General features: G+C 44.1%; 1 protein-coding gene across 2 annotated transcripts in view; it reads right to left on the bottom strand.

The window, feature by feature from the left end:
- Nucleotides 1-3,391: 3,391 nt before the first annotated feature.
- The window catches only part of LOC110527542 (activin receptor type-2A), a 41,102-nt gene continuing 17,379 nt past the window's right edge, over nt 3,392-27,114 (bottom strand). Inside the window, exons 2-11 of one of the 2 annotated variants that reach the window (XM_036983027.2) lie at nt 19,445-19,652; nt 18,498-18,607; nt 17,557-17,711; nt 11,666-11,815; nt 11,201-11,344; nt 10,242-10,387; nt 9,389-9,503; nt 8,994-9,132; nt 8,601-8,731; nt 3,392-7,813 (exon numbers count right to left, since the gene is read on the bottom strand). In XM_036983027.2, the coding sequence (XP_036838922.1) occupies nt 7,619-7,813; nt 8,601-8,731; nt 8,994-9,132; nt 9,389-9,503; nt 10,242-10,387; nt 11,201-11,344; nt 11,666-11,815; nt 17,557-17,711; nt 18,498-18,607; nt 19,445-19,652 (1,493 nt within the window). In that variant the 3' untranslated portion in view covers nt 3,392-7,618. Of the gene's footprint in view, nt 7,814-8,600; nt 8,732-8,993; nt 9,133-9,388; nt 9,504-10,241; nt 10,388-11,200; nt 11,345-11,665; nt 11,816-17,556; nt 17,712-18,485; nt 18,608-19,444; nt 19,653-27,114 lie in introns of both variants that reach the window. The other variant, XM_036983026.2, reaches the window with a different exon arrangement.

Here is a 27,114-nt window from a genome sequence, read left to right as displayed (position 1 = left end):
GAGTTTACTTGCTCACCTATGCATTGTCATAAGACATCCCAATCTCCGTTCCCTTTTTCTCTGTCTTTTCGTTACGCAAATGAACAGGCCCAAAAGGGATTTGGGCCTGTTCTCAGGAAAGCAGTATATCCTTCTCGTCGGACTCGTTAAAGGAAAAAGATTCTTCCAGTTTGAGGTGAGTAATCGCTGTTCTGATGTCCAGAAGTTACTTTCGGTCATAAGAGATGGTAGCAGCAACATTATGTACAAAATAACTTAAAAAACAAAAAAAAAACATAAAAAAAATACATAAAATAGTACAGTTGGTTTGGAGCATGTAAAACATCAGCCATCCTCTTCGGCGCCATCTTATCATAATATACTATATACTGTTAAAGTCGGAGATTTACATACACTTACATACACTGGAGTTATTAAAACTCGTTTTTCAACCACTCCACAAATGTTAACAAACTATAGTTTGGGCAAGTCGGTTAGGACATCTACTTTGTGCATGACACAAGTAATTTTTCCAACAATTGTTTACAGACAGATTATTTCACTTATTACTCACTGTATAACAGTTCCAGTCGGTCGGAAGTTTACATACACTAAGATGACTGTGCCTTTATTAAACAGCTTGGAAAATTCCAGAAAATGATGTCATGGCTTTAGAAGCTTCTGATAAGCTAATTGAAATAATTTGAGTCAATTGGAGGTGTATCTGTGGATGTATTTCAAGGCCTAGGCAGAACTGAAAAAGCTTGTGTGAGCAAGGAGGCCTACAAACCTTACTCAGTTACAGCAGCTCTGTCAGGGGGAATGGGCCAAAATTCCCCCAACTTATTGTGGGAAGCTTGTGGAAGGCTACCCGAAACGTTTGACCCAGGTTAAACAATTTAAAGGCAATGCTACCAAATACTAATTGAGTGTATGTAAACTTCTGACCCACCGGGAATGAGATGAAAGAAATAAAAGCTGAAATAAATCATTCTCTCTACTATTATTCTGACATTTCACATTCTTAAAATAAAGTGGTGATGCTAACTGACCTAAGGCAGTGATTTTTTACTAGGATTAAATGTCAGGAATTGTGAAATGTTTTAGGCTATTTTCGGACAATAAGGAGCATCAGGTACTCCTGGAATGTTAACGAATGGCATGTCCATCATTTGGTGAGAAATTACACTGGTCACTCAAAACGTTAGTAAAAAAAAGTTTTTATAAAGTAAAGTATAAAGGCCACACAAAAATACATAACTAATGATTTAGTAAACGGTTTATAAGGACCTATGTTAAACATCTTATGAATGGAGTAATGACTAATACATTAACAATACACGTTTTACCAATCCATTCGAATTGCTTTGTTGTGTGGAGCTATTATAAAGTGCTACCCTTGTATATTTAGTTTTATAAAAACAATTTGTTAAATTATAAACCAGTTGTACTTGCATTTCAGCTTGTTGCTACAACTTGTACAATGTTTTGGCGAAGAACAGTAAAACCCATTCTCTCTAAAGTGTCTGTGGAGAAGCATCTCTCTCCTTTTAAGGAAACGTTTGTCTAAGCAGCTGTCAGCTCTTCTTGATCCTCGCTTCAAGGCCTTCTGGTGCCCAGAGCAGGTAGGTGCCCAGAGCAGGTAGGTGCCCAGAGCAGGTAGGTGCCCAGAGCTTGTGCCATTGCACAAGAACCACCTGCAAAGGTAAGCATTTTTTTGTTTTTGCCTTGTTCTTACCCCTCAACCCCTAACCTGATGTTGTCGCCACAGAGGTATCAAACTTACCTCTCTTCTCCTTGCCTGATGGAAATGTCAGACCCCCTTGTGTTCTGGGAGGACAACACCCCCCGTTACCCAAACCTATCAAAGTTGACTGCAATGTACCTCCATGTCCCTGCATCCTCAGACCCTGTGGAAGGGGTCTTCAGCATCGCTAGTAGAACATTCAGGCCTGACCGTTGCTCAATGAGTGACAAAACATTTGCGATGGATGTTTATCAAACGCAATCACCACCTGAAATGATTAACCGCCATCTATAATGACCGTTAAATAACCATAGGATGTAAAAGAAATTCTGAAAAAAAATGTTCAACAATAAAATCTGTTTGGTTTACATTTGTTTTACTTTCCATTATTTCAATTGAGAAATGTTTGTTTAACATGTAAATTTTTTTCTTCTTCAATTTTCCTTTAAATTATTAAATATTTAATTTTAGGCTATATATTAAGATTCAATTCAGAAAGCCCTCCGAACCATGTGCTAATGATCATATATATTTTGAAATAACTCGCATATATTCAAATACCTTCAAATATGACTGATCTTTCTGAGAGGTATTCAAAAAATAATTTCAAACATTATTTGTTTTTCTGAGACCCGTATTCAAATATCAAGGAAATAGTTGTCAATAGTTGCCCCTCAGTTGATTCTCTAAGTTGGCATTTGTAAAAAAAAAACACACAAAAAAACACAAAGTACAATTATTCTCTGCCCAGGTCTGCTGTGTATGATGGACTCCAAAGCAATCATACTCCATGGTAGTTTAAAGCCTGCTACTAATATAACTATACTTTTTCCACCACTGCTTACTGGTGCTGTAGTTATGAGACAGTGAGCAAGACTGTGTTGAGCTCAGCACTTCAGAGTTATCATAGTGAATGAGTAAACATTTATTTTTATTTTTGTATTTTTTTGAAAGATTGTGAGGCAGGGTTACTATCTTATTACACATCAATGACTAGGCCTGATTTCCCCCCAGGTCTGTCCATTCATGAACTTTGCCTGTTAACTGCGATAAAACACTTGACTGACATCTACGACGAATGACATCCACAAAGGGTTCACAAATGGTAAGGATGTATGAACAGAAGGCTACGCAAAAGCGGGCCACATTTTACACCACATTTTCTTTCGTTTTTTTTTTTTTTAGTTGCTCCAGAGGAAATCCCATTCCATACATCATTTTGACAAGCAAGTTCAAGGTGGGTCCGAATGACACCATCATCATCTCAGTAGAAGACCATTTTTCCTGCACACTCTCCATCATATGTTTCTAGAATGTTTATATAGATCACCCTTGAGGTATCTGCGTCAACAATGAAGAAAGGTCTTCTTTCAGTTTGAAGAGAGTCGATATGCTTGTCAAAGGCAATATTCTTTAATGTTGGGTCCAGTTTGAGGGTTGGTTTTGGACAACCACTGAAAGACATGGGACCCCGAACCATCCCCTCACAGACTGAAAATGAATGACCTGATCAAAATGTTTCTGGCATGTGTATATTCCCTGTGTGTAAATAAAATAAAACCTAAGACCCATTCAATGCTAAACACTGCCATCTAGTGGTCTGTTTTCGGAAAACCAACATCATTAGATAAAAACAATTCATAGATTTCAGATAGACAACATCAGTAATGAGCAGTCACTATACTTTATTTTAGGGACAATAGCATACAATTTCTCTGTACAATATTTAACATCCACTTCCAACCAGGCATCTGAAAAAGTTTGTTAAATAACTTCAAAGCATAAAAATGATTGGCAAGTCCACTTGCCAATAGAACAGTCATTTGTGCCAAGTCACACTGTTCGACTATCAGCAAATACAGAACCGAAGCTAACCTAGGTTTAGCTTTAGGGTTGTTTTGAGAGGAAGTGTGTTACAGAAAACACTGTCTGCTGGTCACATACAAGGAATAACATTCTTGCAACACTGCTGGAACATTGTAGCAATGGCATCTCAATGTTGTAGTGTAACATAAGGGTCTGAGCTAGGATGTCTGAGGTAAAACAATGACTATTTTCACACTACAGAGCCAACCCGAACCATACTTTGCTGGCTCTGATATTTTCCGATCACATTGTCATTTTCAGTTTTCTTCCAGCAACTATGGTGGATGCTTAACCAGGCCATCTCTATCCAACTCGGTTCGGCTCAGCTCAGTAGTGTGAAAATGGTATATAACCGTTGATTCAGGGTTCCATTTGAGGGGATTTTCATCAGACCACCTTAGAAAGAAATGAGTCTCACCTGGGGAAGGAAGAGTGACCGTTTTGGGCCATAAATTGATACAATATAAAAACATAGATATACAAAATAAAACAGGTAAAATCTTATTATGTAATAATTCATTTATCTGGGATTTTTTCCCCGTCTTTGTGATATATTCTAATAACAATAGAAACAACCTCATGCTATATCCATCCTCTACGATCTAAAAATGACATGTATATTTACATAATGTGCATTTCAATATCCCAGTCAAATCTGAAGTCAAATGTTATTTGGGCTTTCTGAAGTTTATCTGAAAGAAAGTCAACTCTCACAAGAAGGCCAAGGTCTGATCAACTAAGAAGATTGTAGTGTGGCTCGGGGTTTAAAACGCCTGTACAGTGAAATCAGCTTTGTAGAAGTAGTTGTGGTTTAAAAATAAAATCATGTACACAAAATGATATCCTCAAAATACCAGAAATCATCAGAGGACCAGAACATGGCTACATATGTATTTTTTTCTCAGAAGCACATACGACAACCAAAATAATGCAGTAGTACTGTAGTGATTGTATATCAGACTGTTGGTTCACCACTAACTGCTTGGAAACTGGTGCCCCTTCCACTCTTCCTCCAATGCCCTTTGCTTGCTAGTTGCTATTGCTGAGCGCTACAGGCTTCCAGTGTGTAGCGAGGGAGGGGGGAGGGGGGGGGGGAGGGATTCACAGTAACGGCCACCATTCTATGGCTTTCTCAATTGAAATGTCCTTGAATCCTCACATCCCCTCTCCTCCTCCTCAACCATATTAGGCAAGGAGATAGGATGTGAGGAATCAAGGAAAAAGACTAATTGCGATAGAGCCTACATCCGCTGCGAGACCACTGGCCAACTGCAGCCTTTACCCCCAAGAGTACAGCCACAATCTAGTAATACAGTTGGGCTTTCCCTAAGTCCGTTCCACTGTCTTTCAGATAGAGGTAAAGTAATAATTGTTTGAGTTGGCACCTGCCCACCTGCTCTCTGTCTAGTACCCAAAAGCTCAGCAAATCATTAAAACATCAATAGACAAGATTAAAAATGTTTTTTTTTAAATGCTACAGTGGTGTGAAAGTCGCTCCTGCAGCAATGCAAGTACGGACGTTGCACCATTCTGCACGGGTTGCATATACTGTAGTAATTACTGAAAAGCATAGTATTGAATCCCTGAACGTTGTTGAAGATGTTGTAATTCCAGTTTAAACACTGACTAGGTGTGAAGAGAGAGAATGCAAAGATGAACGCATCATCACCTGTGTCAATGTCACCCAGAAGACAAATCTGAGCTCATACAACAAGCTAGAAATGGAATATAGAACACATTCACAAATCAAATTCCGGAAGGACGACAAGAGTCATCCTTGTTTTGCCCAGGGTGGGTCTACAGTAGTAACGTTGTCACACTGATTAAAAGGCTCAACTGAGTTGAGATGATAGAGAGGCTAGAAGTAGAGATGTTTTAACACTACGGTTGAGATGGCACCAGGAAGCGAGAGAGTCAGTGTGAAAGGTCACCCGCGTCTCAAAGCAGAAGGGTAGTAGCTAGGGACTGGAGAGAGAGAGAGAGAAGGGTAGTAGCTAGGGACTGGAGAGAGAGAGAGAAGGGTAGTAGCTAGGGACTGGAGAGAGAGAGAGAAGGGTAGTAGCTAGGGACTGGAGAGAGAGAGAGAAGGGTAGTAGCTAGGGACTGGAGAGAGAGAGAGAAGGGTAGTAGCTAGGGACTGGAGAGAGAGAGAGAAGGGTAGTAGCTAGGGACTGGAGAGAGAGAGAGAAGGGTAGTAGCTAGGGACTGGAGAGAGAGAGAGAAGGGTAGTAGCTAGGGACTGGAGACAGAAGGGTAGTAGCTAGGGACTCAGGAGAGACAGAAGGGTAGTAGCTAGGGACTCAGGAGAGACAGAAGGGTAGTAGCTAGGGACTCAGGAGAGACAGAAGGGTAGTAGCTAGGGACTCAGGAGAGACAGAAGGGTAGTAGCTAGGGACTCAGGAGAGACAGAAGGGTAGTAGCTAGGGACTCAGGAGAGACAGAAGGGTAGTAGCTAGGGACTCAGGAGAGACAGAAGGGTAGTAGCTAGGGACTCAGGAGAGACAGAAGGGTAGTAGCTAGGGACTCAGGAGAGACAGAAGGGTAGTAGCTAGGGACTCAGGAGAGACAGAAGGGTAGTAGCTAGGGACTCAGGAGAGACAGAAGGGTAGTAGCTAGGGACTCAGGAGAGACAGAAGGGTAGTAGCTAGGGACTCAGGAGAGACAGAAGGGTAGTAGCTAGGGACTCGAGAAGTAGCTAGGGACTGGGAGATACAGATGGATAATAACTAGGGAATCAAGAGAGACAGAAGAGTAGCTTCCTGAGCTTGTTTAAAAAGAAGACCAAAAGATAACCAAAAGGCATGCTCACATCATTAAATACTCGATTGACACAGCAAGCCAAAATAAGGAAGAAGTGCTTTTTTAAAATCATTTTCAATGAGTTAGGGGGTTATTGAAATACTCTTAAAATGTAGGAGTAACATGTTTTCAATAAAACACTAATTCAAACCGCAAGGAAGGACAAAATAAGAAAATAAAAATAATAAGGAAAAAAACAAGGACAAAAAAAATCGTGCAAAGAAGAAAAACAAGAAGGCAGATACACGTGTGTAAATGTATGGTCATACAACTCTTGGCGGGATAGTTAAAAAAAAACTGTGGTGATAATGGTTCTATTTTCACCTGCCACAGCTGTACAGTATACAGTACGATAATACCAAAGTAATGATGTCATCTGAACGGTTTCCAGAGAGATTGTTGTCGTCACAGAAATATACTTAATAGAACTAGAAACAACAGTAGGTCTGTCTCTAGAGTTGCAGTGTTGTAATGAAGATGGAACTGAGGTATACCTTGTTGATTTGAGGGAGGTCTATGGTTTTGCTTTCAAAGTAGTAACGCTTGGACATGGATCCCCCCCCCACCCCCCTAAAATAAACCTTGACTGCCATTGTTTTGATATGATGTACAGCAGCAGTACACGTGACATTCAGAAGCTGTTTCTTATTGGCATTACAAGTTGTCATTGTCATTTAAACACAGAAAGAAAACCGCAAAGGAATTTTAAAACAAGTTGCCCTTTTTCCTTCACTGAGCCGTAACAGTTCCTTTTGGAGAGTCCATCCTCTCCCTCTTCTTTTTCTTAGAAAATAGAACAGAAGTCTGTTAGGCGGTCCTAGTGTTTTCTTCATATATAAAATATCCCTTTTGCCCAGCTCACAGCGTTTTGTTACGACCTAGTGTTGCTCCTTTGAAGGAGTCTGTTGTACAGTTTGAGGCTCGCTATGGGAGTCCATCTGAATCCAACACATCGTGATACTATGAAGTGGGTAGAAACCAAACCAGTGTTGGTGGGCACAGCCAGGTATTTCCTGAATGACAGTAGTGTAGCGCCCAGCACTAAAACACAACCACGCCATGCCAGCACGCCCATCTGAGGGGGTCAAGGGTCAGAAATGAACCCGGGATCACCCAAAGTTCATGATCCTGAACGGGCCACTCTGGTCGATCAATGTGTACCTGAAAACATCCAGTCAAAATAGCTCCATGTCCACCACCTGACACGTCCAGTCAATGTCCGTCCATTCATAGGCTGGACTCTTTGGGAGGGAAGTCCACGTTGGTCACCATGGTGACGACGGTGACAATCTCCTCGGGGGCGACGATGTTGGTCTGGCGTCGCATCTGGATGATGCGTTCCTCCACGCAGCCCGCCGAGAGCCGCGCCTCGGCCTCGTGGTCCCAGCACTCCTCGATGGTCTCGCACAGCATCACCAGGCCCTGGGACAAGCATAAAAGAGCATATATATGGTCATTTAAGCCGAAGTTCTTATCCCAAGCATCTCACAGAACCGTCAACATTGAACCCATAACCCTGATGTTACTAGCTCTATGGTTCTAACCCATTGGTTTCCAACCTTTTTCGGTTACTGTCTCACCAACTGAATTTTGCTCTGCCTGGAGTACCCCTGAAATCTCATGTCTCATGAGTCTCATGAGTCCTAATACCCTTGGTTGGGAACAGTTCTAACCTACAGAGTAATTGGAACCACATGCTAATAAACAATGAATGATCTATACGTTTGAATCGTCATCCTATCCAGTAACACCACCAGCAAACCCACTATACTCCTAGTGTGTACTTACTTCACTATACACTTTTCACGTGACAGTGTGTCCTCACCAGTGGTGTAAAGTACTTCAGTAAAAATACTTGAAAGTACTATTTAGGGAGTTTTTTTGTGGTATCTGTACTTTACTATTTACATTTTTGCCAACTTTTACTTCACTACCTTCTTAAAGAAAATAATGTACTTTATACACCCAAAAGTACTCGTTACACTTTGACAGGAAAATGGTTTGCTTAAAATGTGAAACGATTCTTACTCTTAATACTTAAGTATATTTTAGCAATTCAATTTACATTTAGAAATACATTTAGACCTTTACTCAGTTTTTACTGGGTGACTTTCACTTTTACTTGAGTCATTTTCTATTAAGGTATCTTTACTTTTACTCAAGTATGACAGTTGAGTACTTTTTCCCCCCAACACTGGTCTTCACTCACTGTGTGTTTCTGCCAGCACTCTCGGAGGCAGGGCCGTAGCTTCTTGTGGACCACCACCTCCTGCATGTCCTCTAGAGACGGGTGCTGGCCGACCTCCTCCTCGAAGGGCAGTGTGTACTCATCCACAGGACCTGCAACAAAACACACACACACACACAGCGTGAGAATACAGAGAAACCACACACACACACACCAGCAGAGAAGCCACACACACAGTGACTCCTTTGGGATCACATTCGGCACTGTAAGTATTTTGGTAACTTCCGTCAGCTCCACATGGAGTCAGCAGTCGGCCGTGTCCCCGAGTCACTGATCCTCACTGAGACGCACAAGGTCAACATACCCGTTTCAAACACACGAGGACACACACACACACACACGTTTTTCTCTCACCGTCTGCAGCGGTGCAGCGAGCGGCCAGCTCCCACAGCACCAGCCCCATGGCGTACATGTCTATCCTCAGGAAGGAGTCTCTCTGGAAGTTGATGGCCCCCTCCAGCACCTCAGGGGCCATGTAGCGCCTCGTGCCCACCTGGAGAAGCACAGCACAAGGCTACAAGGTAACACTCTGTCTCAAGTCAACAACACACTGCCCTCAGGCCATAGCTCACTCCGAAAAATCAACGGTTGTCCGATATTTACACACCTCTTACGGACCTCAATGTGGGATATTCCGCCCCCTTTGAAGTCTGAACATGTATTTGATGCTGGAGTGAAATACAGCATCACTACATTCACCGATTCGGCAGGTTAATAGAGCATCAGAATAACCAGCGTCATTATTTCACCTGTCCGTGGGTGTCTCCTGCTGACTTCCCAGCTTCAAACTTCAGGGCCAGACCGAAGTCCGCTATGCAGGCTGTCAGGTTGTTCTTCAGAAGCACGTTCTTGCTCTTCATGTCCCTGTCGGAGCCAGAAAGAGAGCGATAGAGGGATGTGTCAACCGCAGACAGAGGAACAAGGGGAGTCGGCCTCAATACTATTGATGTGATGGAATGTATTCATTCTACCGGCCGTAACATAAGTGTGTGTTTTTGTCCCTGTGTTCCCCCCCCCCCCCCCCCCCAGAAACAATAAAGTTTTTTTTTTTGTGTATTTATTTATTTTTATTTCAACTTTATTTAACCGGGTAGGCCAGTTGAGAACAAGTTCTCATTTACAACTGCGACCTGGCCAAGATAAAGCAAGGAAGTGTGACAAAAACAACAACACAGAGTTACACGTGGAATAAACAAAACATACAGTCAATAACACAATAGAAAAATCTGTATACAGTGTGTGCAAATGTAGTAAGGGGGTAAGGCAATAAATAGGCCATAGTGGTGAAGTAATTACAATTTAGCAATTTACACTGGAGTGATAGATGTGCAGATGAGAATGGGCAAGTAGAAATACTGGTGTGCAAAAGAGCAGAAAAAAACAAAAAAACAAATATGGGGATGAAGTAGGTAGTTGGTTGAATGGGCTATTTACAGATGGGCTGTGTACAGCTGCAGTGATCGGTAAGCTGCTCTGACAGCCGATGCTTGAAGTTAGTGAGGGGAGATATATGTCTCCAACTTCAGCGATTTTTGCAATTCGTTCCGTTTTTGATTCAAGGTAGGGCCGGGTCGGGCCGAGTCGATACCACCCCCCACACACCTGTGTGCGACGGCGGGCTTGTGTCCGTCCTTCAGCCCAGGGATGTCCTCGTGGAGATAGGCCAGGCCACGGGCCAAGGTCTGGGAGATGTGGCACAGCTCGTTCCACGACACCACGTTGGCCTTCAGGTAATCAGTCAGAGAGCCCTGTGGGGGAAACACAATTAGTGTTTGTCTTTTTTCTATTCACCCTGCAGGATTGTACACGGGAAAATGAGGACATCTCTGATTCTGCTACAGCTGTGACATGGGGGCGGTAAAGTAGTTGTAGTAACACTGTCCAACCACTGGAGGGCAGACAACCTGTAGTTGCCAGTCATTGGAAACCTGCTTCAGGGGCTGACCCTGTGCTGCTTCCAGCCTCTTGGTATATGTGTGGCAGAGGAGGCTGATGGGAAGAGCTATAGGGGGATGGGCTTATTGTAATGGCTGGAATGGAATGAATGGAACGGAGTCAAACAAGCGGCACCCATATGTTTGATGTGGAACCATTTATTCCATCCCAGTTGTTACAAGAGTCTGTCCCCCTATTGCTCCCCCCACCAGCCTCCTGTGGTGTGTGGTGTCTGGTCGGTTGGGGTTTTAAGAACAAATAGACCAGGGTTCCCCAACCGGCGACCCGTAGGCAAATTTTATTTGAGACAATGTTTTGAGGGGTCTTTTCAGCTCCAAGTGATTTTAATTTTGGAAATCTATTCCAAAGTATTCCCACGCATAATAGAGAGACATATGAGATTGTATACAAAATGTAAGCAAGGTTAAAAAAAATGATTTTTTTGTCAAATATATCTGTTTGGGCTTCTTGTAGTCAATTATTTGGTCTACAAATGATTTGTAATTACGTTCCGGCCCACTGATCATCCTGTCAAGAAATAATCGTCCCACAGCTGAATCTAGTTCATGATCCCTGAAATAGACAAATGTAGATTTCAACGGACAATCAAGTTTACGTATTCGTACGTTGTCGTGATAGGCTGTGATGAGCCAGAGGTCTATGTCCATGTTGTTGCCTCTCTTCTCCACACCGATAAAGTGGAGCAGGTTCTCGTGTTTCATCCCACTCAGGCTGTAGATCTCATACTCGTTCTGCCATGACAGCTTGTCCTGCAGGCAACACCCCAACACACAACATTAAGTTCTCTGTAGCTCAGTTGGTAGAGGATGGCGCTTACTACGGCAGGGTAGTGGGTTTGATTCCCGGGACCGCCCACACGTAAAATGCTTGCACACATGACTAAGTCGCTTTGGATAATAGAGTCTGTTAAATAATATAAGCTATTAGCTATTTCACCTTGTGTGATGTACAAATATGACATAAATTGAACACGATAACTAACAGAGCTTAACCTCAAATCAATCAATTATTTGTATAAAGTCCTTTTTTTTTTTTTATCTCAACGGTGTACCTCAACTTCCAACTCATACCTGAATGGGGAAGACCTTGACAGCCACGTAGTCGTCGAGGAGCTGAGCCTTCCACACACAGCCGAAGCGACCCCTGGCTTTGACCTCGATCAACTGCAATGGCTTCTGCCCCATGATGGGCGAGGGAGGGGTGTGTGGCCCCAGTGGGTCCTGTAGCAGAGGGCAGACAGGGAGATAGACAGCAGGTTTGGTACTGGGATCAATGAAAACACTCATACGCTCTGTACTACCACTGAGCCATTGAGGCTACATATTTGGTGTCGGGCTCAATTCCATTTCAATTCAGTCAATTGATTCAGGAGGTACATTGAAATGCCAATTCCAATTTCCATCATTGCTTCTCAGTTGAGAAGAGCGGAGGGAGAGAGAGAGAACAGGTGCACGCCCTCACAGTGTTCGGTCCCCACATGACGGCGATACAATTCTATTGCATCTAATCAGTTCCCGTCATTGCGCTAACAGGAACAGTCTTTTTCAACTCTAAAAGCTGTGTAACTGCTGGGCACATACATGGGAAGACAGATCATAAAATTTTTTAAAAAAGAGTCCAGAATAGACAAGACATCGACGAATCTCATCAGGTTCTCATCGGAAAGATTTCTAGTGTGGAAAACTGTATTCGTTAGTCCAGACACAGAGGGGTGTGAACGTTTTCTAAAAAACACTGTCTGCAGGGATCATTCCGGGACAAGGAGAGGGCATTCTACTTCAGTTATGTGGTCTCGTGTGGCTCAGTTGGTAGAGCAGGGCACTCGCAACGCCAAGGTTGTGAATTCGATTCACACAGGGGACCAGTATGAAAAAAAATGAAATGCACTCGCTACTTAGTGTAAGTCGCTCGGGATAAGACCGCCTGATAAACGACTAAAACGCTATAAGTGGAATAGAACGGTGATAGAGGACGCCTCCCTACGCGGCACACTACTTTTGACCAGGGCCCGTAGGACTCCGGTCAAAAGTAGTGCACTGTATAGGGAACACCCAGAGCCTTCCCAAAAATACCTGGAGGCCTTCACAGGGCATTAGCTCGGTCAGTCCTACCGTCTCTTCAAAGACATGGACCAACATCCGCTTTCAATTAGATCCTTCCATGTTGTTACAGGTCTATTTAAAGACCAAGGGTATCTCACACAAATCCTCCCACCTAAAATAGAGAGTAAATAAGAGACAGAGGAGAAGAGAGGAGAGGTCTGGGACTCGGATGATGCTAGGTAATAAAGAGAGGAGAGGTAGCCTCCAGCCTGAGATTACTGTGATGCGTCCCAAATGGCTCCCTATTTTCTGAACTACCTTTGACCAAGGCCTATATGGTTCTGATCAAAAGTGGTGCATTATATATGCAATAGGGGGCCATTTGGGATGCCGGCGTGATCTTGGCCGGGTTGAAAACAAGGAGGGTGTGGCAGTGGCTGCTGTCAGAAGTAAAGCCGTGTATATAGCATATTTATAACTGGGATAGTGTATCGCATGAAGAGCAACATGATCACGAGTGGCCTGGATGGGTCAAGCCTCTCCCTCTGGTGATGGCTTAGGGCAGGGTTAGTCTCATATCAACAACGTGCTAGAGGGGGGGCAAGTGTTACAAATGGTGTGTGTGTGTTCCAAATATAAAAAATGGGTCAAGTCAGCTGGTCCTCTGGATTAAAACTAATCACTTCCACGTGTGAGAGAGAGAGAGAGAGAGAGAGAGAGAGAGAGAGAGAGAGAGAGAGAGAGAGAGAGTGTGTGAGGGAGTAAAAGATGTCCCCATCGACATGGAGCTCCAAAACTGAACAATACGTAGTGGCTGGTTCAATGGCAACCACGGATGGAAAGGGGAACACGTGAGGGGTGTTCGGGGGGGGGGGGGAATTTTGGCCCTGCAGAGCTGAGGAATGGTGAGAGGGAGGTTGGGGCAGACTCTGACATCGAACACGGTCTAAACACGCCAGATGCCATCCTGCCCTACACGCTTACGCCTGGATTTCCCCATAGTTTCAATAATTAATCAGACGCTTGAATGCTGAGTCGTAAAAGCAGGGTTGAAAACCATATTTAGTGTTTAATAGAGAGACGCCCCTGGGTGGAGAGGCGCCCCTGGGTGGAGAGGCGCCCCTGGGTGGAGAGGCGCCCCTGGGTGGAGAGGCGCCCCTGGACACTAATAAAAGGCCCTCAATAGAAATCCACCCCGTTTATATGGCACGACAACAATCATGCGATACAGTACCCAGATGTGAAGAAAAAAACCAGCCTGACCCAGGCTCCGTTCGCCCGGTGGTAAGGCGGCTGAATGGCGTGCGTTACACTTTGTCAGCACACCACACTGTGCCACAGGAAATGTAAAAAAAAACATGACATCATCTGCACAAACCCACCCAAACCTGGCGCACGAGGCCTTCATCTCCGTCTACTTCAATTACAGCAATTGACATACGACATTGAAAGCACCACGTGCTGCTGGGGGTTAAACAATAGTCCTTTGTTGCGAAACGTTGGCTAAATGTTGACCAGCGTCACATCAAAGGCCATATTTTGTATTTAAAATTGGTCCAATGCCTCTTTCATCCATGTAACTGGCGCAAGACACGGGGCTGCGTCCCAAAAGGCACTGTATTCCCTACAGAGTGCACTACTTTTGACCAGAACCCTACGGCCCATGGGCAAAAGTATTGCAGTGTTTAGAGAATAAAGGTTTCACTTCAGAGGCAGTCTTCCCGTATTCAGTGGATTCCCACCCCTCTTTCATGTACATGTCGGCACAAGACATCTTAGTGGCAACCCTTGGTTCCATTGCAACAGACAAAAAGTGCAAAATATTATCATCCAAAGTGGACATCCATGCTCATAGAATGCATTTTCGACATTGACCGATTCATGCACTTTGATTGGTCATCGGTTGATTCCATTGTATTTTGCATTTACAAAGGATAAAAAAAATAACATGACGTTCATGCAAAAATAGAAAAAAAAGAAAAAAAATCCATAAAAGGCAACGATGACTCATATAGAGGACATTTCAAAGTTACATAAAAAAATAAAAATAAAAAAAAACATCCCAAAGAAATAAAAACAAGAATCGGGAAGCAGTCAGAAATTAAATGGGCCCAGTTATCAAGCTCCCTCCCAACCAAAACCCACTGAAATTGAAAAGTGTTGGGAGTTTAATTAAACGTATCTTACCTCTATCATTATATGAAAGGCGTGCTTGTAATAGGATAGAAAAGAGGCAAAAAGACATGATTGTTTTCAGTGAGGTTGAAATGGGGGTAGATAAAAGGAGCAACAGTCGCGTCCCCGGATGATAGATGACTCTCTCTCTCTCCCGCTTTCCTCTTGGGCCTGTGGTGTGAAAGCTGTGGGCCCCCGCCCCTTTCCTTCTCTCTCGCCCCTCTCTCTCCTCCTGGGTCTGGCGTGTGAAAGATGTGGCCCTGTGTGTGTAGTCAGCTACTGAATCAATTCCAGCTTCCCCCTGACCTCTCATGGCTGTATGAAAAATAGAGCCCTGATAACAAATATGTGAACAGTGTCGCCTGGCGCCGCAGCATGTGATGACCATGTGTTTGTGCTTGTGTGGGAAAGCGAATATATACGGAGTATACAAAACATATTTTTCATGACAGAGACTGACCAGTGAGTCCAGGTGAAAGCCATGACCCTATATCGATGTCACCTGTTAAATCCACTTCAATCAGTGGTAGATGAAAGGGGAGGAGACCGGTTAAATCAGGGGATTTTTAAGCATTGAATAGGGCTTGGTGGTAGGTGCCAGGCGCACCGACGTGTCAACTGCAACACTGCTGGGTCTTCCACGCTCAACACTTTCCCGTGTGTATCAAGAACGGTCCACCTCCCAAAGGACCTTCCAGCCAACTTGACACAACTGTGGGAAGCATTGGAGTCAACATGGGCCAGCATCCCTGTGGAACGCTTTCAACACCTTGTAGAGAATCCATGCCCTGACAAATTGAGGCTGTTCTGAGGGCAAAAAGGAGGAGATGCAACTCAATATTAGGAAGGTGTTCTTAATGTTTTGTACACTCAGTGCAGGCTAGTTTAGAAGCTAAAATAAGAAAGATAGAGAAGCCATCTCCTTTTCTGCCTGAGCCTTTCTTTTTTTATACTCAAACTGTTTTCATACAGACGTAGGATCTTAATTGCAACACCCCGTTGCAGGAGATCGTCCCTGCGAGGTTTAAAAGTTTGTCATTTCCACTTCGAAATTTCAAACTTGTTTTTTCCCCTGACGGGAAATGTATCAACCCCTACAAAAATGTCAATGAATTATAATTATAATTATTATAATTATATTATTTCCCTGCTGTAGCATACTGGCTCAAATTAAGATACCACATCTGGACGCAATCGTGATTGTGGCGTCCCTTGAAAGGTTGCCGATCCCTTCTCGCTCACTCTCACTCTGCAACAAAGCACAGTTAAGTGTCCACCTTTAAAAAAAGGCTCATTCATAATGCAGAGGCCTCAGCTCACGTTCAATAGAGTAAGACAGGTGGTGAGGAGAGTGGCTGCAGTGCCCAAGCAGGACAACCCTAAATGACGTCCCTGTCAGAACTAGCCCTGGGGCCTGTGCATGCATGCACAGCACTGATGCTAGACACTCTGGCAACCTCTAGGACATGGGCCAACAGTTTCCTAGCATTTCCTGTATTCCACTGTTGTATTCGTAACACATAGACCGGATGCTCTTTAATGCACACTCTCCGGGCTCTCCTCACCTGTGTGTCACGGCTGCTCGACTGGCCACAGCAAAAAAAAAACACGTGAGGGCAAATGAAATGGAGGGGGGGGGGCGCTTGTTGTAACCAATCAGACGTGACACGGTGATTAAGAGCCGAAGTGGGCGAGTTTAGTCCGGGTGTCAAGAGATCAGCTGCTCGCGAGGCACGGCAATCAGCACTTCTGTTCAAAGGAAATGTGTTATGGATTAAACATGGATGCTTTAAGGGCCCAGGGTTAGAGCCAGCCTCCAGGGGAAGGAGGGAGGAAGAGAGGGGAACGGGGGAGAGAGAGAGAGGGAGTGAGCCTGACTGCATTATTTATTTGTTTGTGCTTTTCCCCTCACTGTCCCTTTCAGGGCAAAACCGCACACAGGGTGCTCTCTCCTCCATGGCATCGTGGCCACGTAGTGCTGGGCTAGCGAGGCCAGAATAGTCCCAGCTCACCCCAGAAATAGATGACAAACACAGGGAGCCTGCCTGGCCCTGGGATGGAGGTGGAGGAGTGGGGTCAGGACACACTGTTCTGTATGACGCAGTAACCAAACATTTCACGGCATCGCGGGCTCCCTCTCAAACACACTGCACAGGGCAACAGGAGGAGGAAAGGCCGTGGCAGTGTTCTGGTGACATTTGTGTTGATTGAACGGCAGCTCACAAAGAGCTGTACAGGAGCAGGCTTGAGAGAGCCACCCTTCTCCGACCTATGACCACAGAGGCCTATCCTCAGTGAGCCTAACCAGGGTGAACAAACGACAGCTTTGTGTTTGTCCATCGTGTGCCTGTGTGTGGGGCCACAGTAGTGGCTGGAGCGCTAAGCAGATACACATTTCACAGTATTAGTGGCAGGCGGTGCCCACGTACACTGCAGGGACCGCACACACACACACACTGCCGCACGCGGTCTGAGTTGGGGCTAGGCTTCCTGTCACTCTCCAGCTAATCACATTTGTGTTCGCTTCAGATCAGCAAGTTCCAATGTTCTCTTCTGCCATCCGTTGTTTTGCATCCGTTTCTCTTGCCAATGTTTGTGAGTCACTCCTATATCAAGATTAACATTCCAAGCAGCGAGGGGTACCTCTTGTGTTTTTTCTGTACAGCCGAGACAAGTATGACGAATCAACGGACACACACACACACACACACACACACACACACACACACACACTTCAGTCTTACCTGTGTTGGCACCAGGACGGGCGGGTATGCCAGCTTGTGATGACGGTACATCCAGAAGGAGAAGAGGACGATGGCGGCGATGCCCATAATGGGCACCAGAGAGTACAGCAGGGTGTTGAACAGCTGAGGCTTCTGGGTAAACGGGTTGGAGGTCGCTGTGGACGGGGGGGGGGAGGCGGTAATGGGGGGGGGGGGGGGGTGGAGAGGGAATACACCTTTATACAGGAATGCAAATGTGCTTTGTTCTCCTCCCCCCTATTGTCATCACACCATACACAATGGTATCAGAAGACTAGTAGTGAAACGCTCTAAAAATAGTTCCCAACAAAGCTCAACACATCTGGGTCGCTTCAACAAAATCCTCTAAATAGGGAGATTAACAGTTACATGCAGTTCATGAGAACGTAAGCCAGCAGCCAAAAATAACCCCTGAAACAACCAAGTGACCCAAAAAACAAATAGCTAAGCCTTACTGTGCAGTGCGCCACCTTGTCATATCACAAAGACGTAGTATTTGATGTGATCAGCCACTGCTATGCCATCACAGTTCTCTGCCATCACAGACACGGCTGGATTGCTTTATTGCTGCGGTTTCCCTTCCTGTGACACTGAGGTTGTCTGGGGCTGGGCTTGGTGGCCCCGACGGACCCCACTAGTTGCAATACACTGACTGGGCCCAGACAGGTCCCTACTGGCCCCCATAGAGAGGACAGTGGCCAGCCTGGACACAGAGTTTCAAATTAAAGCAGTAGATCTCTGGGCCCTGGTAAAGTAGAACACCTTGTGTCTCTAGTGTTTGTGAGGGAATATGCCTCAGTGCCTCTTGGGTTATTATTGGGTTATTCTTACTGACTGATCGTCTGTGTTCGGCTGGGAAACTGACAAGAGGAGGATGCGACATTACATCAGCTTCCTGTGTGTGAACTTACATGACGACTTACTTTGGACAGCCTGCGCGTCGGGGCTGTAGAGGAACTTGTCGTTGCACATGTTGCCTTCGCAGCAGCAAAAGAAGACGTCCGGACTCTCTTTCGTCTCCACACATTCGCTACTGTAGCAGAGAGAGAGAGAGAGAGACAGAAGAAGAAAGAAACGAACACCTCCGTCACAAAGGTAGAGAGATGAGCGCTGGCAGCCCTCCACTGAACCGATCCCCCTCTTTCTCTCTCTGGGGAGGACGAACTACATCTTTACAGGAAGGGACAGACAACCACTCTAAAAGCCCATTTATGCTTGATCCGAAAATGTGGTCGGAGGCGCCGTATGGATGGCCCGACGCAATCGCGGAGCCTCCGGAGGCACGCAGAGGCCAAATTGAGCTCCGCACCGCATCGCCATGCGCCTCTCAAATTCTGTAACAACGCGGAGGGCTCCGTATGGTGCCGCATTGACATGATTGGTTGACGGTAGGTGAGGGCGGGAGGTCCTGTATAAACACAAACTCACTTCCTTCAAAACAGCTTTGGGCTGATCGGTGAAGCGCAAGAAGTGTGAATGCCCAGACTTCTGCAGTGGCCATATCACCGTAAATTCTGCACGGCCAATGCAGAAGTCTGATTGACCACGCAGTGCCTTTAAAGATGTACTAAGTCAACCGTCATACAAAGGTCAGTATGACCTAAACTAATAAGTGTTGGTCACCATCTGCAAGAAAGGACTGAAGTATAGTGCTTCAGACCACCAACCCTTAAACTTAACCACTAAGTCTAATAAGAATATATGCCATTTAGCAAACACTTTTTTCGTGCTTACATTTTCATATGTCGCAGGTCCCGGGAATCAAACCCACTATCCTGGCATTACAAGTGCCATGCTCTACTTACTGAGCTACAGAGGACCACTAAGCCCTACGTCTACCGTCTTGCCTCAGAATAAGACACGACCTAACCTGTCATAGCAGTTGACATCGTCCAGCCAGCAGCCCTGCTTGACGATCTCGATGGTTCCCGAGGTGTTTTTCCAGGTGGCGAAGCAGTGGAGCCTCTTGTCCTTGTCTCCGTAGCAAGGCTCGATGCCACTGCGGTTGGTTCGCTCCTTCTCCCAGCTAGAGTTGTAGTAAACGCACTCCTGTGTCTCCGAGCGACCCAGGATTGCACCTACGGGACATAGCAAGAGATACACCAGCAGAACACAAGTCATTCACAGCCTGTATTCTACATACGTTACAGCCTGTATTCTACATACGTTACAGCCTGTATTCTACATACGTTACAGCCTGTATTCTACCTACGTTACGGCCTGTATTCTACCTACGTTACGGCCTGTATTCTACCTACGTTACGGCCTGTATTCTACCTACGTTACGGCCTGTATTCTACCTACATTACAGCCTGTATTCTACCTACGTTACAGCCTGTATTCTACCTACGTTACAGCCTGTATTCTACCTACGTTACAGCCTGTATTCTACATACGTTACAGCCTGTATTCTACCCACGTTACAGCCTGTATTCTACCCACGTTACAGCCTGTATTCTACCCACGTTACAGCCTGTATTCTACCCACGTTACAGCCTGTTTTCTACCCATGTTACAGCCTGTATTCTACCCACGTTACAGCCTGTATTCTACCTACGTTACAGCCTGTATTCTACCTACGTTACAGCCTGTATTCTACCTACGTTACAGCCTGTATTTTACCTACGTTACAGCCTGTATTCTACCTACGTTACAGCCTGTATTCTACCTACGTTACAGCCTGTATTCTACCTACGTTACAGCCTGTATTCTACCTACGTTACAGCCTGTATTCTACCTACGTTACAGCCTGTATTCTACCTACGTTACAGCCTGTATTCTACCTACGTTACAGCATGTATTCTACCTACGTTACAGCCTGTATTCTACCTACGTTACAGCCTGTATTCTACATACATTACAGCCTGTATTCTACATACATTACAGCCTGTATTCTACATACATTACAGCCTTATTCTAAAATTGATCAAATCAAAAATGTTCATCTACACACAATACACCATAATGACAAAGCAAAAAATGTTTTTTTAGAATTGTTAGTACTTTTTTTTTTAAATACAAAAATACCTTATTTAAATAAGTATTCAGACCTTTGCTATGAGTCTCGAAATTGTTTCCATTGACCATCCTTGAGATGTTTCTACAACTTGATTGGAGTCCACCTGTGGTATATTCAATTGATTGGACATTATTTGGAAAGGCACACACTATAAGGTCCCACAGCTGCATAGTCCCACAGTTGACAGAGAAAGAAACCAAGCCATGAGGTCGAAGGAATTGTCCGTAGAGCTCCGAGAAAGGATTGTGTCGAGGCACAGATCTGGGGGAAGGGTACCCAAAAAGTTCTGCAGCATTGAAGGTCCCCAAGAACACAGCGTCTTCCATCATTCTTAAATGGAAGTTTGGAAACACCAAGACTCTTCCTAGAGCTGGCCGCCTTGCCAAACTGAGCAATCGGGGAAGAGCAGCCTTGGTCAGGGAGGTGACCAAGAACTCGATGGTCACTCTGACAGAGCTCCAGAGGTCCAGAGCTCCTCTGTGGAGATGGGAGAACCTTCCAGACGGACAACCATCTCTGCAGCACTCCAACAATCAGGCCTTTAAGGTAGAGTGGCCAGACCGAAGCCACTCCTCAGTAAAAGGCACATGACAGCCCGCTTGGAGTTTACCAAAAGGTACCTAAAGGACTCTCAGACCATGAGAAACAAGATTCTCTGGACAACGGCTTCAGGACAAGTCTCTGAATGTCCTTGAGTGGCCCATCCAGAGCTCGGACTTGCACCCGATTGAACATCTCTGGCAAGACCTGAATATAGCTGTGCAGCGACGCTCCCCATCCAACCTGACAGAGAATGGGAGAAACTCCCCAAAATACAGGTGTGCCAAGCTTGTAGGGTCATATCCAAGAAGATTCAAGGCTGTAATCACTGTCAAAAGGTGCTTCAACAAAATACTGAGTATTTCAGTTGTTTTTTTTTACTCTAAAAAGCTGTTTTTGCTTTGTAATTATGGTGTTTTGTCTATAGATTGATGAAGGGGGGAAAAACAATGTAATAAAAGTTAGAATAAGGCTGTCATGTAACAAAATGTGGAATAAGACAATGTGTCTGGATACTTAACGAATGCACCGTACAAACATAGGCTAACCGAGCTCATAACAGGGCAGCGATGGCCTCAACGAGTGTTTATTCATGTCATGTGTTCAGTTCACTGGACAGTAGTGTACAGATGTCAAACAGGGCTGCTTTTACTATCTGACTGATTGATTAACTGACGGGAGGCTAAATGTGGCACTCTGGTTATAGCCTGGGTGTCCTTAAAAGACACAGACCGATGCCGTGCGCACACAGGAAAACAACACGTGCATTTTGAAATAGAACAGCCAGGCTATTGATGTGCACAGCAGCTTCCATGTAACTGAGGTCGGGGTCTAACTTTAGCTACGTCATGTATTTTTCAGCAGGGCACTGACTGAATCAGGCAGGCTGAAATAAAACGGGCTACAGAAGTCAAGTGCTTTGGGCCAGAGTCATGCTGCAGTGGTAGGTCGTTTTAAACGCCTACGTAAACAGCATCCAGGCTGAGGGCAACATTCTACCAAAATGGCGGTGGTTAAGGTGAGTTTCCCCCTTGCTATGTAAAAGCACTTTGGGTACCTCGATTCGTAGGAAGGAGCTATTTAAATCCAATCCTCACCTTTGAAAGTCCAGCAATAATCATTAAGGGAGGAGCTTTGCCTCTGATGCATGGGGGATTTGTTGATTCGATATACAGTGCCTTGCGAAAGTATTCGGCCCCCTTGAACTTTGCGACCTTTTGCCACATTTCAGGCTTCAAACATAAAGATATAAAACTGTATTTTTTTGTGAAGAATCAACAACAAGTGGGACACAATCATGAAGTGGAACAACATTTATTGGATATTTCAAACTTTTTTAACAAATCAAAAACTGAAAAATTGGGCGTGCAAAATTATTCAGCCCCCTTAAGTTAATACTTTGTAGCGCCACCTTTTGCTGCGATTACAGCTGTAAGTCGCTTGGGGTATGTCTCTATCAGTTTTGCACATCGAGAGACTGACATTTTTTCCCATTCCTCCTTGCAAAACAGCTCGAGCTCAGTGAGGTTGGATGGAGAGCATTTGTGAACAGCAGTTTTCAGTTCTTTCCACAGATTCTCGATTGGATTCAGGTCTGGACTTTGACTTGGCCATTCTAACACCTGGATATGTTTATTTTTGAACCATTCCATTTTAGATTTTGCTTTATGTTTTGGATCATTGTCTTGTTGGAAGACAAATCTCCGTCCCAGTCTCAGGTCTTTTGCAGACTCCATCAGGTTTTCTTCCAGAATGGTCCTGTATTTGGCTCCATCCATCTTCCCATCAACTTTAACCATCTTCCCTGTCCCTGCTGAAGAAATGCAGGCCCAAACCATGATGCTGCCACCACCATGTTTGACAGTGGGGATGGTGTGTTCAGCTGTGTTGCTTTTACGCCAAACATAACGTTTTGCATTGTTGCCAAAAAGTTCAATTTTGGTTTCATCTGACCAGAGCACCTTCTTCCACATGTTTGGTGTGTCTCCCAGGTGGCTTGTGGCAAACTTTAAACGACACATTTTATGGATATCTTTAAGAAATGGCTTTCTTCTTGCCACTCTTCCATAATGGCCAGATTTGTGCAATATACGACTGATTGTTGTCCTATGGACAGAGTCTCCCACCTCAGCTGTAGATCTCTGCAGTTCATCCAGAGTGATCATGGGCCTCTTGGCTGCATCTCTGATCAGTCTTCTCCTTGTATGAGCTGAAAGTTTAGAGGGACGGCCAGGTCTTGGTAGATTTGCAGTGGTCTGATACTCCTTCCATTTCAATATTATCGCTTGCACAGTGCTCCTTGGGATGTTTAAAGCTTGGGAAATCTTTTTGTATCCAAATCCGGCTTTAAACTTCTTCACAACAGTATCTCGGACCTGCCTGGTGTGTTCCTTGTTCTTCATGATGCTCTCTGCGCTTTTAACGGACCTCTGAGACTATCACAGTGCAGGTGCATTTATACGGAGACTTGATTACACACAGGTGGATTGTATTTATCATCATTAGTCATTTAGGTCAACATTGGATCATTCAGAGATCCTCACTGAACTTCTGGAGAGAGTTTGCTGCACTGAAAGTAAAGGGGCTGAATAATTTTGCACGAACAATTTTTCAGTTTTTGATTTTAAAAAAAAGTTTGAAATATCCAATAAATGTCGTTCCACTTCATGATTGTGTCCCACTTGTTGTTGATTCTTCACAAAAAAATACAGTTTTATATCTTTATGTTTGAAGCCTGAAATGTGGCAAAAGGTCGCAAAGTTCAAGGGGGCCGAATACTTTCGCAAGGCACTGTATAAGTGGTCAAAAAAAGATGATTCCATACAAACAGACCTCAGTTTCCACCTATTAAGCAGGTGAAACAAAATTGTTCCAGAGGGTAAGAGAAGGAGTACTGCTCTCAATGCTCTGTCCTACTGCTCTAAGCTACCATTCTTCCAGTGGGAATCCTCTAATTCCCGCCTCACAACCCTGAGAAGACCCATGCTCGGGAACCAGACTCCCGACCCTGGTCCTCCTGCCGCTTCAGCTTGCTCTGGTTGGTTCTCTCACTCAGGAGCTAAGAACAGCTCTGGCAGTGGGCTGTGCCGCTCTGTGCCCAGGCTGTAGGCCACTGTAGGGCCGTTTGTATCCCCTGGCAGCCTGCCTCTCTGGTCTCTCATACCCTGGCTCGGCTTGGCAGACCTGGGCTCAACAACACCACGTCACTGCCTCACTCACAGCCTGCCAGGACTGCTGTGTGTGGGTGGGAGGCCAAACTCTCTCCTCACAGGGATGAAAGGCAATGCTGGGAATCAGGTGCAGGTGGTTCTCTCTTCCTGTATACAAGAATATGCTGTTTTATGGAAGCCTTTGGGCAATTCCATGGTAACGAAATGACGCTTTTGACTCAGGAGTTCTCACTTGAAATGAATGCTAAACAAAAAAAAAAACATTGATTTCAAAGTTTAACAAACCATACAACTCTATGTACAAGGTCTACATTTAACAATATACACAAATGGTCACAAAAAAACAAATGTACTGTTAAGAATGATGCAAAGATTGTTCATAGAATTATGGTAGAATCTCCCTCTATTTATGCACGTTTTCCAAAAACTCTTAAAAATCTGCTCCGAATTAAGATTACAAAATGTCTGCAGACAGAACGTGGTGTCAGCTATGACATGACACCAGTTTATTTTGGTTATTGACCTACGGTAGGTAGTAAGTGGATTTACATCTGGTAACGGAATTACCAGAGAGGCAGAAAGAGAGAGAGGGAGAGTGGGGAGGTTGTCCAGACGGTTTTCACAGTCTTGCGTTGACCACCAGACAACAGAAGAAAAAAGTTATGTTAAAAGTTATGTTAAAGTTATGAGCTGAACATAACAGTATGCCAGTGGAAGGGAGAACAGTAGCAGTAGAGGAACCTTGACTAAGGTCCCTCAATCAAGCAGTGAATATCAAACACAGATTCAACCACAAAGATCAGGGAGGTTTTCCAATGCCTCACAAAGGAGGGCACCAATCGGTAGATGAGTATAAAAGACACTGAATATCCCTTTGATCATGGTGAAGTTATTACACTTTGGATGGTGTATCACCCAGTCACTAGAAAAATACAGGCCTCCTTCGCAGGAGTTGCAGGAGAGGAAGGAAACCGCTCAGGGATTTCACCATCAGGTCAACGGTGACTTTAAAACAGTTAAAGAGTTTAATGGCTGGATCCACAACATTATAGTTACTCCACAATACTAACCTAAATGACAGGGTGAAAAGAAGGAAGCCTGTACAGAATGAAAATATTCCAAAACATGCATCGTGTTTTCAATAAGGCACTAAAGTAAAACTGCAAAAAATGTGGCAAAGGAATTAACTTTATGAAAGCATTATGTTAGGGGCAAATCCAACACAACACATCACTGAGTACCACTCTTCATACAGTATTTTCAAGCATGGTGGTGGCTGCATCATGTTATGGGTATGCTTATCATCGGCAAGGACTAGGGAGTTTGTTTGGGATAAAAAATAATCATGGAATAGAGCATTCCAACTGACACTGGGACACAAATTCACCTTTCAGAAAGACAATAACCTAAAACACAAGGGCAAATATACACTGGAGATGCTTACCAAGAAGACATTGAATGTTCCTGAGTGACCTAGATACAGTTTTGATATAAATAGCTTTAAAATCTGCAAGACTGGCAAGACTTGAAAAAGGCTGTCTAGCAATGATCAACAAACAACTTGACAGAGCTTGAATAAGTTTTAAAATAACAATGTGCAAATATATAGTAAAATCCAGGTGTGTAAAGCTCTTAGGGACTTACCCAGAAAGGCTGTAATCGGCTGTAATCGCTGCCAAAGGTGATTCAAACATGTATTGACTCAGGGGTGTCAATACTTATGTAAATGATATATTTCTGTATTTAATTTAATAGATTTGCAAACATTTCTAAAAACATGTTTTCCATTTGTCATTATGGGGTATTGTGTGTAGATGGGTGAGAAAAAAATTATATTTAATCCATTTTGAATTTAGGCTGTAACAACAAAATGTGGAATAAATCAAGGGTTATGAATACTTTCTGAAGGCACCTTACTGTGATTGTTTACAAGTAAAATGGTAATAAAAAAAATAGCATCTCAGCAAAGAGCAATTTCTCAAGCAAGAATTTTGCTAGGACTGTAGGAGTGGTTTGAGTGGAGGGGGGGGGGGGGGGGGGGGTGCTGTTCTTGGAGATGTTTTTAACTCTTTCTTATTGGCCTAATAAACACATGGTGATGTCACCATGGAAGGCCAAAACTCCATCTCACCAAAACTGGCTGAAATTTTAGCAGTCTTTTTAAACGCTCTTACACTAAAAGGAACTTTTATAAAATGTCATAATATTATTCCAACCTCAGTGTGGAAATATATATAAAACACAAGAAAATCTCATTTCCGACTGCACTGCCTTTAACCTCTACAGGATCTGTGTCTCTAAACAGGGACAGTTGTTGCTAACATGCGCTATTGTGACTAGAATGACGTTGTAAACAACAGCCAACTTTCCGGGACATGGACATGTCTTATATGGGCAGAAATCTTATATTCTTGTTAATCTAACTGCAGTGTCCAATTTACAATAGCTATTACAGGGAAAATAATAGCATGCTATTGTTTGAAGAGAATGTACAAAAACAAAACTCATCACGGCAACTGGTTCGATACACACACCTCTGAAGGTAAATAATGTACTTACATTCAGTAATCTTGCTCTGATTTGTCACCCTGAGGGTCCCAGAGATAAAATGTAGCATAGTTTGTTTAAAAAAATACATTTTTATATTCAAATGTAGGAACAAGGTTCTGCAGTTTGAACCCCTGCATCATTTTTTAGTTTAAAAAAAATGTATGGATAGCCAGGGTTATAGTCAGACATCAACACAAACAAAGCTTGAGTTTAGTGAGTCTGCTAGATCAGAGACAGTAGAGATGACCAGGGATGTTCTCT

This window comes from Oncorhynchus mykiss, chromosome 7 (genome assembly GCF_057628025.1).
Source record: "Oncorhynchus mykiss isolate SJ-2025 chromosome 7, ASM5762802v1, whole genome shotgun sequence".
NCBI classification, from domain to species: Eukaryota; Metazoa; Chordata; class Actinopteri; order Salmoniformes; family Salmonidae; genus Oncorhynchus; species Oncorhynchus mykiss.
This window is presented reverse-complemented; position numbering and strand designations above follow the sequence as displayed.